Genomic DNA, 15746 nt, shown 5'->3' with positions numbered 1-15746 from the left:
CACCAACATCATCACTACCACCATCATCATCATAACCACCACCATCATCATCACCACCACCATCATCATCATCACCACCATCATCATCATAACCACCATCACTACCACCACCATCATCATTACCACCATCATCATCATAACCACCACCATCATCATCACCACCACCATCATCATCATCACCACCATCATCATCATAACCACCATCATTATCACCACCACCATCATCATTATCACTACCACCATCCTCATCATAACCACCACCATCATCATCATCATCACCACCACCACCATCATCATCATCACCACCATCATCATCATAACCACCATCACTACCCTCACCATCATCATCATCACCACCATCACTACCACCACCATCATCATCATAACCACCATCATTATCACCACCACCATCATCATTATCACTACCACCATCCTCATCATAACCACCACCATCATCATCATAACCACCAACATCATCATCACTACCACCATCATCATCATAACCACCACCATCATCATCACCACCACCACCATAATCATCATCACCACCATCATCATCATAACCACCATCACTACCACCACCATCATCGTAACCACCACCATCATCATCACCACCACCATCATCATCACCACCACCATCATCATCATCACCGCCATCATCATCATAACCACCATCATTATCATCACCACCATCATCATTATCACCACCATCATCATCATCACTACCACCACCCTCATCATAACCACCACCATCATCATCATCACCACCATCATCATCATAACCACCATCATCACCACCACCACCATCATCATAACCACCACCATCATCATCACCATCATCATCACCATCATCACCACCCCTACCACCATCATTACCACCATCATCACCTCCACCTTCATCATCACCACCACCATCATTATCACCACCACCATCATCATCATCATCACCAACCCCACCATCATCACCACCAACATCATCACTACCACCATCATCATCATCATAACCACCACCATCATCATCACCACCAACATCATCATCACTACCACCATCATCATCATAACCACCACCATCATCATCACCACCACCATCATCATCACCACCACCATCATCATCATCATCATCACCACCATCATCATCATCATTGTTCGGCTGCAGAACAATCAACTATGAGCTTCCTCTAGTAACTATAGTCACTAGCAAGGTTTATTATTTTATGTGGCTGAAGCCAGTGTTGTCCCCCATCAGGCCTAGAATGTATGGGAGGTATGATGTTCACTGACACCCAGGTCTTCTTTTGGTGGAATGTAGAGTATGTAGAATTTGTCCTGAACAACTGATTAAGGGTCAGATATTCTTTGCATTCAACTGATGGTTAAGGTAAGGATTGGGAATAGAGTAATCTGATCTGTGGTTAAGGTGAACTTCTATTTGAAGCAGGGACAGGGAGTGGCCAACGTTTATGGTGAGGTATGTGGTATCATACTTTACTGGAGTTAACATGCATCTTTTGTTGATATACAAAGTAGGAGACAATGTCACTATGTGGAACAGAACAACTGGGGAATGTGAGCAGATTAGAATCAGAAGTTTGAGACGATAACAGTGTACTATTGTCAGAGATAGTCAGGAGAAAGGAATGAAGAGGAGGAGGACGGTGAGGAGGATGAGAAAGGAATGAGGAGGAAGAGGAAGAGAGAGAGGAGCGAGAGGAGGAAGGGGGTATGATAAATGGGAGATTTTGCATAACTATCTAAGCAATTATAATATACCTGACATTTCCCAAGGTGTGTGTTATTTCAAGCAATTGCAGCTCAGGACCTTAGAGTGCATTTGGGATGAGACAGACATTCACAAATGAAAAGAGAGAGAAGAAGTCTGAGAGAGTTAGGGGGAGGAAGAGAGAGGGAGGGATATAGAGAGGGGAGACAGAGAGGGAAGTGAGAGAGAGAGAGAGAGAGAGAGAGAGAGAGAGAGAGAGAGAGAAAGGGGGGAGAAAGAGAGAGATATACATAGCACTACACTCACATCATGCTTGTTGTAGTACTTCAGAGCACCATCCCGCTCTGACAGAATACATTTTCGACTCAGGAACTGTCCGTTATCTCGGCCCCGTTTCCATAGAAACCCCTCTCGGTACCCTGGAAGGAGAGGAGCCACAGGGGTCCCATTCCAAAGACAAAGGAGCAAAGGAGAGGAAGAGAGAGAAGGAGATGAGGAGAGAGAAGGAGATGAGGAGAGAGAAGAAGATGAGGAGAGAGAAGGAGAGGAGGAGAGAGAAGGAGATGAGGAGAGAGAAGGAGATGAGGAGAGAGAAGGAGATGAGGAGAGAGGAGGAGATGAGGAGAGAGGAGATGAGGAGAGAGAAGGAGAAGAGGAGAGAGAAGGAGATGAGGAGAGAGAAGGAGATGAGGAGAGAGAAGGAGATGAGGAGAGCGTAAAAGGGGGAGCCACAAAATAACAGGATTCAGTAGTGAAGCTTGGGTCCAGTAGAGCCTGTGTGTGTGTGTGTGTGTGTGTGTGTGTGTGTGTGTGTGTGTGTGTGTGTGTGTGTGTGTGTGTGTGTGTGTGTGTGTGTGTGTGTGTGTTGCTGAGGCTGGGTCAAGGTGGTGATGTCTGTCGTCTTGGCCTTTAGCTGGTATGAATAATTCACCTTGAATTGTCTCAGCAGAGATCAATGGCTTCTTCCAACATTACGATCAATGCTGAAATCAACACTCTGCCCTATTCAGCAGGCACACACACCATGGCTTTGTGCTCCCTGTCTGTTTCTGTCACTGGCCTCTCTGTCCTCACTAAGTCTCAGCCAACAGACAGAGACAACTAGGACTGTCACTGTCACTGCCCTGCACTGCCAACACACACACACACACACACACACACACACACACACACACACACACACACACACACACACACACACACACACACACACACACACACACACACACACACACACACGTGAATAGAGTATTAATATCAAACTATCAAATCCCATTAATCTGAAATGCACTAAAAGACAGACAACAGTTTGTAAGAATGAGACAGAAGACTGAATAGCAGAGTGACATTGCATCTCAGTTAATACTGCTGTGAAAGTGTTCCATTCTCCTTAAAGCCTACGCAGACTGTACAATTTTAGCTGTCTTATACCACCATTTTGCCGTCCCAGAACAATTGTCCACGTCGTGAGAACATTCTTAGGTTGCATGATTTTTGGACATCTTGGCTCGTTCAGTGTGACAGGGTCTACGGTCGGACATTTTGGCTCGTTCAGTGTGACGGGGTCTACGGTCGGACATCTTGGCTCGTTCAGTGTGACAGGGTCTACGGTCGGACATCTTGGCTCGTTCAGTGTGACAGGGTCTACGGTCTGACATTTTGGCTCGTTCAGTGTGACGGGGTCTATGGTCGGACATCTTGGCTCGTTCAGTGTGACAGGGTCTACGGTCGGACATCTTGGCTCGTTCAGTGTGACAGGGTCTACGGTCGGACATCTTGGCTCGTTCAGTGTGACAGGGTCTACGGTCGGACATCTTGGCTCGTTCAGTGTGACGGGGTCTATGGTCGGACATCTTGGCTCGTTCAGTGTGACGGGGTCTACGGTCGGACATCTTGGCTCGTTCAGTGTGACAGGGTCTACGGTCGGACATCTTGGCTCGTTCAGTGTGACAGGGTCTACGGTCGGACATCTTGGCTCGTTCAATGTGACGGGGTCTGATTAAGTACCACTACATGTGGTCGTAGGCTATAACAAAGTTATGTCAGTGTCACAATTATTTCACCCTTTATCGTGTAGTGTGGCTGGTGGTACGAGCCAGTCCCGGTGACTGACCAATAGGAAGACGGCTGGCACTGAGTATGCACACAATAATACGATTATGGTGAATAGTCAGATTAATATAATAATTTGATTTAAATGTTTACATGTTTACATGTTGTGAAGGAAGAAGGATGTCCCTAATAATATTGTTTATAAACACATCTGAAATCAAAATAAACATTGTACTACAGCGACCATGTTATTTGGGGAAGCATGTTTGATTCTGAGTTTGAACATGTAGAGTTAGTATGTGAAAACTGTTTCTAAGATCATACTTTCAGTTGACTCACACATAAAAATAGAGAGGCTTGGCACATGTGCAGATCAAACACACCGCTGCAGTTTAAGTAGTCAACGTCGGCTGATGTCATCAATCACAGAACTGAAGCAAATCATACAATCTGGCCAGGTTGATATCAAGGGAAACGTGCTGGAAGTAAGAAACACAAGTACTGCCTTTATTCTTCCATCCCTCCCTCTCTCTCCCTTACTTACTCCATCCCTACCTCCCCCTTCTTTCCTCCCTCTCTCCATCCCCCACCTCTTTCTCTCCATCCCTCCCTCCCCCTCTGCTTGGTGTAGTGATGAAGTCATCATGCTCTGAGAGAGAGAGAGAGAGCGCGAGAGAGAGAGAGAGAGAGAGAGAGAGAGAGAGAGAGAGAGAGAGAGAGAGAGAGAGAGAGAGAGAGAGAGAGAGAGAGAGAGAGAGAGAGAGAGAGAGAGAGAGAGAGAGAGAGAGAGAGAGAGAGAGAGAGAGAGAGAGAGAATGGTGGATAGAGGGAAAAGGAGAAAATACGAGAGAGTGAAATAAAGATAAAGAGGAAACAGAGAGGAACAGAGAGACAGATGCAGAGATAGATAGATAGAAACAGAGAGAGGAACAGAGAAGCAGAGACAGAGAGAGAGAGAGGGAGGTAGACAGAGAGACAGCTAGATAGATAGATAAATAGAGAGAGATCGAGAGAGAGAAACTGAGAGACAGCTAGATAGATAGATAAACAGAGAGACAGATAGTGAGAGAGATAGATAGATAAACCCAGAACACGCCCGCCATTCAGCCACTGGCACAATCCTGGTACAGCCACATCACTCTCTATAGTACCATTAGTGTTAACAGAGATCACAGCTGACAGTCTCCAGGTCAGATCTAACACCAGAGTCAGCTGAGACAAGAACCAGAGTGAGTCACTGGGAGTAGGAGTGTGAGTGACCATGTTAAAGAGGTTTTGCTGACTTCCCCGGAGTCAGATTAACTTGTGGATATCATTTTTACATACAGTGCCTTGCGGAAGTATTCGGCCCCCTTGAACTTTGCGACCTTTTGCCACATTTCAGGCTTCAAACATAAAGATATAAAACTGTATTTTTTGTGAAGAATCAACAACAAGTGGGACACAATCATGAAGTGGAACGACATTTATTGGATATTTCAAACTTTTTTAACAAATCAAAAACTGAAAAATTGGGCGTGCAAAATTATTCAGCCCCCTTAAGTTAATACTTTGTAGCGCCACCTTTTGCTGCGATTACCCCAAGTCGCTTGGGGTATGTCTCTATCAGTTTTGCACATCGAGAGACTGAAATGTTTTCCCATTCCTCCTTGCAAAACAGCTCGAGCTCAGTGAGGTTGGATGGAGAGCATTTGTGAACAGCAGTTTTCAGTTCTTCCCACAGATTCTCGATTGGATTCAGGTCTGGACTTTGACTTGGCCATTCTAACACCTGGATATATTTATTTTTGAACCATTCCATTGTAGATTTTGCTTTATTGTCACGTTCTGACCTCTATTTCTGTTGTTTTGTATTTATTTAGTATGGTCAGGGCGTGAGTTGGGTGGGCAGTCTATGTTTGTTTTTCTATGTTTTGGGGCATTTCTATGTTTTCGGCTTAGTATGGTTCTCAATCAGAGGCAGGTGTCATTAGTTGTCTCTGATTGAGAATCATACTTAGGTAGCCTGGGTTTCACTGTGTGTTTGTGGGTGATTGTTCCTGTCACTGTGTTTGTTGTCACAGGATAGGACTGTTTTGCGTTTTCACATTTCTTGTTTTTGTTAGTTTGTTCATGTGTTCATCATTTATTAAAACATGAATAACCACCACGCTGCGCTTTGGTCCGCTTCTCTTCCTCCTACAGACGAACGCCCTTACAGAATCACCCACCTACCAAGGACCAAGCGGCGTGGTAAACAGAGGCAGCAGCAGCAGGAGAAGCGACTGGTGCAGCAGGAGCAACAGCAGCAGCAGCAAAAGCAGCAGCAGGAGGAGCAACAGCAGCAGCAGCAAAATCAGCAGTGGGAGAGGCTGCACTACTTGGAGAGATGGACTTGGGAGGAGATTCTAGACGGGAAAGGACCCTGGGCAGAGCCAGGAGAATATTGCCGCCCCAAGGCCGAGCTGGAGGCAGCAAAAGCAGAGAGGCGGCATTATGAGGAACTAGCACGGCAGAGCGGATGGAAGCCCGAGAGTCACCCCCAAAAATGTATTGGGGGAGGCACAGGGGGAGTGTGGCAGAGTCAGGAGTCAGACCTGAGCCAACTCCCCCCGTTTATCGTGAGGAGCCAAGGAGGAGCTCAGAACCAGAGCTGGTGTTGGAGGTGAGCGAAGCAGAGACTGTGAAGGAGTTAATGGGGAAATTGGAGGAGAGTGATATGAGGGACTTGCTGGTTTGGTGCATGAGGCACGACATTCGCCCGACGGAGCGTGTCAGGGATTTAATGGCACCGGGGTCAGCTCTCCATACTCATCCTGAGGTGCGTGCGAGGGGTCTGGTGAAGACTGTGCCAGCCTCACGCACCAGGCCTCCTGTGCATCTCCCTAGCCTTGCACGTCCTGTGCCATCTCAGCACTACAGTGCTCCTAGCAGTGCTAACTGTGGTGCTGGTCAGGCACCGTGTTATGCAGTTGTGCGCACGGTGTCCCCAGTACGCGTGCTTAGCCCGGTGCGCTACATCCCAGCTCCCCACATCTGCCGGGCTAGGGTGAAGATCCAGCCAGGGTGGTTGGTGCCAGCCCTGCTCTCAAGATCTCCAGTACGCCTTCACGGCCCGGTCTATCCGTCACCACCTCCACGCACCAGCCCTCCGGTGGCAGCCCCCCGTACCAGGCTGTCTCTCCGGCCCATCCTTACAGGGGCTTCCTCCTCTCCAGCGCTGCCGGAGCCTCCCACCTGTCCGGCGCCTCTGCCGGAGCCTCCCGCCTGTCCGGCGCCTCTGCCGGAGCCTCCCGCCTGTCCGGCGCCTCTGCCGGAGCCTCCCGCCTGTCCGGCGCCTCTGCCGGAGCCTCCCGCCTGTCCGGCGCCGCTGCCGGAGCCTCCCGCCTGTCCGGCGCCTCTGCCGGAGCCTCCCGCCTGTCCGGCGCCTCTGCCGGAGCCTCCCGCCTGTCCGGCGCCGCTGCCGGAGCCTCCCGCCTGTCCGGCGCCTCTGCCGGAGCCTCCCGCCTGTCCGGCGCCTCTGCCGGAGCCTCCCGCCTGTCCGGCGCCTCTGCCGGAGCCTCCCGCCTGTCCGGCGCCTCTGCCGGAGCCTCCCGCCTGTCCGGCGCCGCTGCCGGAGTCTCCCGCCTCTCCGGCGCTACCAGGGCCTTCCTCTTCTCCAGCGTTGCCGGAGCTTCCCGTCTGCCCAGCGCCAGCTGAGCTTCCCGTCTGCCCAGCGCCAGCTGAGCTTCCCGTCTGCCCAGCGCCAGCTGAGCTTCCCGTCTGCCCAGCGGCGCCAGCGCCGCCCGTCTGCCCAGCGCCGCCAGCGCCGCCCGTCTGCCCAGCGCCGCCAGCGCCGCCCGTCTGCCAGGAGCCGCCAGTGCCGCCAGTGCCGCCCGTCTGCCAGGGGCCGCCAGTGCCGCCCGTCTGCCAGGGGCCGCCAGTGCCGCCCGTCTGCCAGGGGCCGCCAGTGCCGCCAGTCAGCCAGGGGCCGCCAGTGCCGCCAGTCAGCCAGGGGCCGCCAGTGCCGCCAGTCAGCCAGGGGCCGCCAGTGCCGCCAGTCAGCCAGGGGCCGCCAGTGCCGCCAGTCAGCCAGGGGCCGCCAGTGCCGCCAGTAAGCCAGGGGCCGCCAGTAAGCCAGGGGCCGCCAGTGCCGCCAGTCAGCCAGGGGCCACCAGTAAGCCAGGGGCCGCCAGTGCCGCCAGTCAGCCAGGGGCCGCCCGAGCAGCTGCCCCTCTGTCCAGAGCAGCTGTCGCCCCTCTGTCCCAAGCTGCTGCCGCCCCTCTGTCCCGAGCAGCTGTCCCTCGGTCCCGAGCAGCTGTCCCTCGGTCCCGAGCAGCTGCCCCTCTGTCCCGAGCAGCTGCCGCCCCTCTGTCCCGAGCAGCTATCGCCCCTCTGTCCCGAGCAGCTATCGCCCCTCTGTCCCGAGCAGCTATCGCCCCTCTGTCCCGAGCAGCTATCGCCCCTCTGTCCCGAGCAGCTATCGCCCCTCTGTCCCGAGCAGCTATCGCCCCTCTGTCCCGAGCTGCTATCGCCCCTCTGTCCCGAGCTGCTATCGCCCCTCTGTCCCGAGCTGCTATCGCCCCTCTGTCCCGAGCTGCTATCGCCCCTCTGTCCCGAGCTGCTATCGCCCCTCTGTCCCGAGCTGCTATCGCCCCTCTGTCCCGAGCTGCTATCGCCCCTCTGTCCCGAGCTGCTATCGCCCCTCTGTCCAGAGCAGCTGTCGCCCCTCTGTCCCAAGCTGCTGCCGCCCCTCTGTCCCGAGCAGCTGTCCCTCGGTCCCGAGCAGCTGCCCCTCTGTCCCGAGCAGCTGCCGCCCCTCTGTCCCGAGCAGCTGCCGCCCCTCTGTCCCGAGCAGCTATCGCCCCTCTGTCCCGAGCAGCTATCGCCCCTCTGTCCCGAGCAGCTATCGCCCCTCTGTCCCGAGCAGCTATCGCCCCTCTGTCCCGAGCTGCTATCGCCCCTCTGTCCCGAGCTGCTATCGCCCCTCTGTCCCGAGCTGCTATCGCCCCTCTGTCTCGAGCAGCTTCACCTCTGTCCCGAGCTGCCCCTCTGTCCCGAGCAGCCCCTCTGTCCAGTGGGGTCATTGAGAGGGGTGGCCATGGTGAGTAAGCCAGGGAGGCGGACAATAAGGCGGACTAAGACAATGGTGAAGTGGGGTCCGCGTCCCGCGCCAGAGCCGCCACCGCGGACAGACGCCCACCCAGACCCTCCCCTATAGGTCAAGGTTTTGCGGCCGGAGTCCGCACCTTTGGGGGGGGGTACTGTCACGTTCTGACCTCTATTTCTGTTGTTTTGTATTTATTTAGTATGGTCAGGGCGTGAGTTGGGTGGGCAGTCTGTTTGTTTTTCTATGTTTTGGGGCATTTCTATGTTTTCGGCTTAGTATGGTTCTCAATCAGAGGCAGGTGTCATTAGTTGTCTCTGATTGAGAATCATACTTAGGTAGCCTGGGTTTCACTGTGTGTTTGTGGGTGATTGTTCCTGTCACTGTGTTGTCACAGGATAGGACTGTTTTGCGTTTTCACATTTCTTGTTTTTGTTAGTTTGTTCATGTGTTCATCATTTATTAAAACATGAATAACCACCACGCTGCGCTTTGGTCCGCTTCTCTTCCTCCTACAGACGAACGCCCTTACATTTATGTTTTGGATCATTGTCTTGTTGGAAGACAAATCTCCGTCCCAGTCTCAGATCTTTTGCAGACTCCATCAGATTTTCTTCCAGAATGGTCCTGTATTTGGCTCCATCCATCTTCCCATCAATTTTAACCATCTTCCCTGTCCCTGCTGCAGAAAAGCAGGCCCAAACCATGATGCTGCCACCACCATGTTTGACAGTGGGGATGGTGTGTTCAGGGTGATGAGCTGTGTTGCTTTTACGCCAAACATAACGTTTTGCATTGTTGCCAAAAAGTTCAATTTTGGTTTCATCTGACCAGAGCACCTTCTTCCACATGTTTGGTGTGTCTCCCAGGTGGCTTGTGGCAAACTTTAAACGACACTTTTTATGGATATCTTTAAGAAATGGCTTTCTTCTTGCCACTCTTCCATAAAGGTCAGATTTGTGCAACATACGACTGATTGGTGTCCTATGGACAGAGTCTCCCACCTCAGCTGTAGATCTCTGCAGTTCATCCAGAGTGATCATGGGCCTCTTGGCTGCATCTCTGATCAGTCTTCTCCTTGTATGAGCTGAAAGTTTAGAGGGACGGCCAGGTCTTGGTAGATTTGCAGTGGTCTGATACTCCTTCCATTTCAATATTATCGCTTGCACAGTGCTCCTTGGGATGTTTAACCTCTTAGAGCTCTAGGGGCGCTATTTCATTTTTGGATAAAAAACGTTCCCGTTTTAAGCGCGATATTTTGTCACGAAAAGATGCTCGACTATGCATATTCTTGACAGTTTTGGAAAGAAAACACTCTGAAGTTTCAGAATCTGCAAAGATTTTGTCTGTAAGTGCCCCAGAACTCATTCTACAGGCGAAACCAAGATGATGCATCACCCAGGAATTAGCAGAATTTCTGAAGCTCTGTTTTCCATTCTCTCCTTATATGGCTGTGATTGCGCAAGGAATGAGCCTACACTTTCTGTCGTTCGCCCAAGGTCTTAGCAGCATTGTGACGTATTTGTAGGCATATCATTGGAAGATTGGCCATAAGAGACTACATTTTCCAGAGGTCCGCCCGGTGTCCTTTGTCTAAATTTGTGCGTAATCTTCAGGTGCGGTCATTTTCTCCTGGGATTCAGGAGAGAAAGCATGTATCCAAGAACGATGTATCAATGAAGAGATATGTGAAAAACACCTTGAGGCTTGATTCTAAAAAACGTTTGCCATGTTTTCAGTCGATATTATGGAGTTAATTTGGAAAAAAGTTTGCGTTTTGAGGACTGAATTTATGGATTTTTTTTGGTAGCCAAATGTGATGTATAAAACGGAGCTATTTCTAATACACAAGGAATCTTTTTGGAAAAACTGAGCATCTGCTATCTAACTGAGAGTATCCTCATTGAAAACATCAGAAGTTCTTCAAAGGTAAATGATTTTATTTGAAGGCTTTTATGTTTTTGTTAATGTTGCGTGCTGGATGCTAACGCTAATGCTAACGCTAAATGCTAACGCGAAATGCTAACTCTAGCTAGCTACTTTTACACAAATGATTGTTTTCCTATGGTTGAGAAGCATATTTTGAAAATCTGAGATGACAGTGTTGTTTACAAAAGGCTAAGCTTGAGAGATGGCATATTTATTTCATTTCATTTGCGATTTTCATAAATAGTTAACGTTGTGTTATGCTAATGAGCTTGCTGATAGATTTACACAATCCTGGATACAGGGGTTTTTTCATAGCTAAACGTGACGCAGAAAACGGAGCGATTTGTCCTAAACAAATAATCTTTCAGGAAAAACTGAACATTTGCTATCTGAGAGTCTCCTCATTGAAAACATCTGAAGTTCTTCAAAGGTAAATGATTTTTTTGAATGCTTTTCTGTTTTTTTGTGTAAATGTTGCCAGCTGAATGCTAATGCTAAATGCTACGTTAGCCATCAATACTGTTACACAAATGCTTGTTTTGCAATGGTTGAGAAGCATATTTTGAAAATCTGAGATGACAGTGTTGTTAACAAAAGGCTAAGCTTGAGAGATGGCATATTTATTTCATTTCATTTGCGATTTTCATGAATAGTTAACGTTGCGTTATGGTAATGAGCTTGAGTCTGTATTCACGAACCCGGATCCGGGATGGGGAGATCAGAAAGGTTAAAGCTTGGGAAATATTTTTGTATCCAAATCCGGCTTTTAACTTCTTCACAACAGTATCTCGGACCTGCCTGGTGTGTTCCTTGTTCTTCATGATGCTCTCTGCGCTTTTAACGGACCTCTGAGACTATCACAGTGCAGGTGCATTTATACGGAGACTTGATTACACACAGGTGGATTGTATTTATCATCATTAGTCATTTAGGTCAACATTGGATCATTCAGAGATCCTCACTGAACTTCTGGAGAGAGTTTGCTGCACTGAAAGTAAAGGGGCTGAATAATTTTGCACGCCCAATTTTTCAGTTTTTGATTTGTTAAAAACGTTTGAAATATCCAATAAATGTCGTTCCACTTCATGATTGTGTCCCACTTGTTGTTGATTCTTCACAAAAAAATACAGTTTTATATCTTTATGTTTGAAGCCTGAAATATGGCAAAAGGTCGCAAAGTTCAATGGGTCCGAATACTTTCGCAAGGCACTGTATCTGCATCCAGTATGAAGGAAGTTATTTTGGTGAGGTATTTTTGCGAGCCAATGCTAACAGGCGTTAGCACAAAGACTAACATGCTCCCCAGAGTCCAGCTTCATCCACGAGTTCATCTGACTCCAGGGAAGTCAGCAAAATCCAAACTATCCCTTTCAGGTTGATTCCTCTTTGGCAGCAAAGAGGACAGAGACACTCATCAGAGAGATAATGATGATGAACACATGATGACTGACTGACTGACCAACTGACATTGACTAACCGACTGACTGACTGTGTGTGTGTGTTTGTGTGTGTGTTGCTGAGGCTGGGTCAAGGTGGTGTAATCTGTGTCATGACGTTGGCCTGGGGGATAGGTTTATGACAGTCATAAATACCTCTTTCCCCCTTTTTCCTCTCTCTATCCTACTGATGTTACATTTGCAAAACCCTTGGTTAACATAGAGATTCTGGGAACATCAGAAGGTGGGGGGAAATGAACTATATTCTGGTAATCTGACCAATTGAACATATGCGCTGGTACTTAATGAATATGATGTCAGTTCGGTTGTCATCTGAGACATTCTCATCAATGATAAGATGACCTAAACTCTACAGTGGAAAGTCTACACATCAGAGTTATCAGATTCACATGGAATTGTTGTTCAATTTAAATGTTTGAATATGAAATTATTTGTGATGAAATGCGATTTTAGCTTCTAAAATGTGAGATTTGGGTTTTCATACGATAGGGCTCTGCTCAATCAGTGGCCCGCCCCTGTGAAGGGACATGGGCTATACAACTTTTCAAACACGCCCTCCTCTCCTTCCTATATGAGCCCTTGACGACAATATAACCTCCTGTTCCGAGGATGTGAGGACGACGGTCCTATGACAGAATGGTTCAGATAATAACTACAGAACGAAGCCAACATCAGCGTGAGCTTTGGTTGCGATTGATATGAACTTTGAACTCTTATTCACTACAGAAGTGATACCTCCTAGCCGTTGAGTTAGCAAGAGCAGATGCAAATGAGGGTTAGGAAGGAACAGACAGAGTATTCCGTCTATCACCCAACGACGTTACTACAACGTATCCAATTGACAACCAGAGACATTCTTCAAAGGACTCGGTTGGGCAACACGGCCTCCCATCTACCACCAACCTACCGAAGCGCAGCTCAGAGTAAATATTTGTTGCATTTTCCTTTTCCAAATGAGTGGTAATTTAGAATGCATAAGATACTGTATTTACGATAGCACAGCTTCTTCCCTTTGTTCCTCAGTCTTCCCGCTCTTTCACTCAAACCCAGGCCTTTTCTTTCGTGTAACAAGCTGTCATATCTGTTCCGCCCGCTAGGGACGTTTTCCTTTATGACGTAATTTGTAATCAAGTTATGATTTAATTATGTGTATGTGTAATTCTGTGTGATTAGTTAGGTATTTAGTAAATAAATAATTAAACCCAATTTTGTATTGCTGATTCAACTTGTGAGCCAGGGTTCGTGCAGATAACCAATAATTTACCACTTTCAGATGAGACTGAATTAAGATGACGATTAATATTGACTGCTATTGATGTAAAATATTACTAGGTCTTTAAGAGTTTATTCGGAAGATAACAGCTCTATAAATGCCCGACACTCTAGTTAATTACATTTACATGATTAGCTCAATCAGGTAATATTAATTACGGAGAAATTATTTTATAGAATAGCATGTCATATCATCTAATCAGGCATAGCCAAAGACACGACATCTGTTTGCCCCCAAAAAATATTGTAATAAGTAGATGATTACCGCTTGGATTACTTTTAAATTCAAAAAGGATATTTGTGAAAAAAAATACATCACACCATTCTGTTTTCTTAATGGTTTTTCAATTCAGCATTGAAAAAAGGCACAAGTTTCAGTTTGTTCCACCTGAGTGAGTCTCACCACAAGTCAGAGACCGATATGATGACACACCAAATGTGTTTGATGGATCCTTTTTGTCCAAAAGTAACTGAAAATAATCTGATTTATGTGACTGAGTTCGGGTAATCCAAAAGTTACGTTACCGATTACAATTTTGAACAGGTAACTAGTAACTAACGGATTACATTTAGAAACTACCCAACCCTGTTAGCACATTTCTGTTTCGCTTTCTGCATCACAGAGGGGTTTAGTAGAGGAAAGGACGACAATGTGGCGGTCGCTGAAGCGAGATGACAAGGCGGCACAAGGCTTATCTTATTACCGTTTCCAAGTAACAGCTCTTTACTGCTCATGTGGTCCTGAGATAACATGATGTAGGCATAGCATTGATGAATCCACAGGAATGGAAAGAAGCACGAGAAAAAACTCTCACAGTCAAATCTCTCAATGTTGAATGGCCTTTGATATTATTTTAACGGATTTCCAGGAAAGAGAGGGAATGTTGAGGTCTCTTTCTTTCTTTGTTCTCTCTCTCTTTCCCACTCACTATTTCTCTCTTTCTCTCTTTCTTTCACTACTGATCAGCTGTTCATCCTTAGAAAGTTCATTATTCTCTGAGTGTGGAATGCAGGGGTGTTGAGGAGCACACTGGGGTGGGAGGATAAAGACAGAGAGAAAGGCTCAGGCTCATTGTGTGTGTGTGTGTGTGTGTGTGTGTGTGTGTGTGTGTGGGTGTGTGTGTGTGCATGTGAACGTGCTTGTTTGTATGCATATGTGTATGTGTTTGTGTGTGTGTACTCAGTCTTACCTGCAGAGTAAGGCTCCTGTCTCTCCACACACACAAACTCCTTCCTCTCGTATTTGGCTCTGATCCACTGTTCCCGAAGGAGCCTGCAGAAACACTTGGTGTTTGTTTACTATATTTACTGTGTTTATGCTTGAAAAGATTCACTGTCAATAATGTCTGATTAACCAACATGGATGACAGATCAGGGTGGTGTTCATTAGGGCACGCAACTGAAAATGTTTTGCAATGGAACACAAAAAGGAGTATTTCTTATTGGACCAGTCCAGAGAGTTCCTCCCTGTTTCAGTCCGTTTGGTGCCTAATGAACACAACCCTGGAGTTCTCATCCAGTGAGTGTATAATGGTGTACTTATCTTTTAAATATTATAAATATTATATTGCTCCTCTGTCCTGTCAAATAATATTTCCCTCACTATCTCTCTCTCTTCTCTGTCTGTCTTATCAGTAATCTGTCTTAAAATGCACACAGGCAATATGAACAAACATAAACATATAAAGCCTGAGACTGTGTGTGTTTGTTTGCTCTCTCTCTCTCTCTTGTGTATTCTAGTCTTTCTAGTCTCTCTACCACTCCTCATCAACCCTCCTCTCCTCTTGTGTATTCTACTCTTTCTAGTCTCTCTACAACAGCTCATCAATCCTCCTCTCCGCTCGTGTATTCTACTCTTTCTAGTCTCTCTACCACACCTCATCAACCCTCCTCTCCTCTCGTCTATTCTACTCTTTCTAGTCTCTCTACCACACCTCATCAACCCTCCTCTCCTCTTGTGTATTCTACTCTTTCTGGTCTCTCTACCACACCTCATCAATCCTCCTCTCCTCTCGTGTATTCTACTCTTTCTACCACACCTCATCAATCCTCCTCTCCTCTCGTGTATTCTACTCTTTCTAGTCTCTCTACCACTCCTCATCATCCTCCTCTCCTCTCTCGTGTATTCTACTCTTTCTAGTCTCTCTACCACACCTCATCATCCTCCTCTCCTCTCGTGTATTCTACTCTTTCTACCACACCTCATCAACCCTCCTCTCCTCTCGTGTATTCTACTCTTTCTGGTCTCTCT

The 15746-nt window shown here is 47.6% G+C and overlaps 1 protein-coding gene across 4 annotated transcripts in view; it reads right to left on the bottom strand.

The window, feature by feature from the left end:
• LOC110486977 (arf-GAP with dual PH domain-containing protein 1) overlaps positions 1 to 15746 on the bottom strand; it is a 29967-nt gene that overhangs the window by 4347 nt on the left and 9874 nt on the right. For all 4 annotated transcript variants that reach the window (XM_036939133.1, XM_036939134.1, XM_036939135.1 and 1 more), the window contains 2 exons: positions 14686 to 14768; positions 2027 to 2139 (listed from right to left, as the gene is read on the bottom strand). In XM_036939133.1, coding sequence (XP_036795028.1) covers positions 2027 to 2139; positions 14686 to 14768 — 196 coding nt within the window. The remainder of the gene's footprint in view (positions 1 to 2026; positions 2140 to 14685; positions 14769 to 15746) is intronic.

The sequence above is a fragment of the Oncorhynchus mykiss genome, chromosome 12, assembly GCF_013265735.2.
Source record: "Oncorhynchus mykiss isolate Arlee chromosome 12, USDA_OmykA_1.1, whole genome shotgun sequence".
Lineage (NCBI taxonomy): Eukaryota > Metazoa > Chordata > Actinopteri > Salmoniformes > Salmonidae > Oncorhynchus > Oncorhynchus mykiss.
This window is presented reverse-complemented; position numbering and strand designations above follow the sequence as displayed.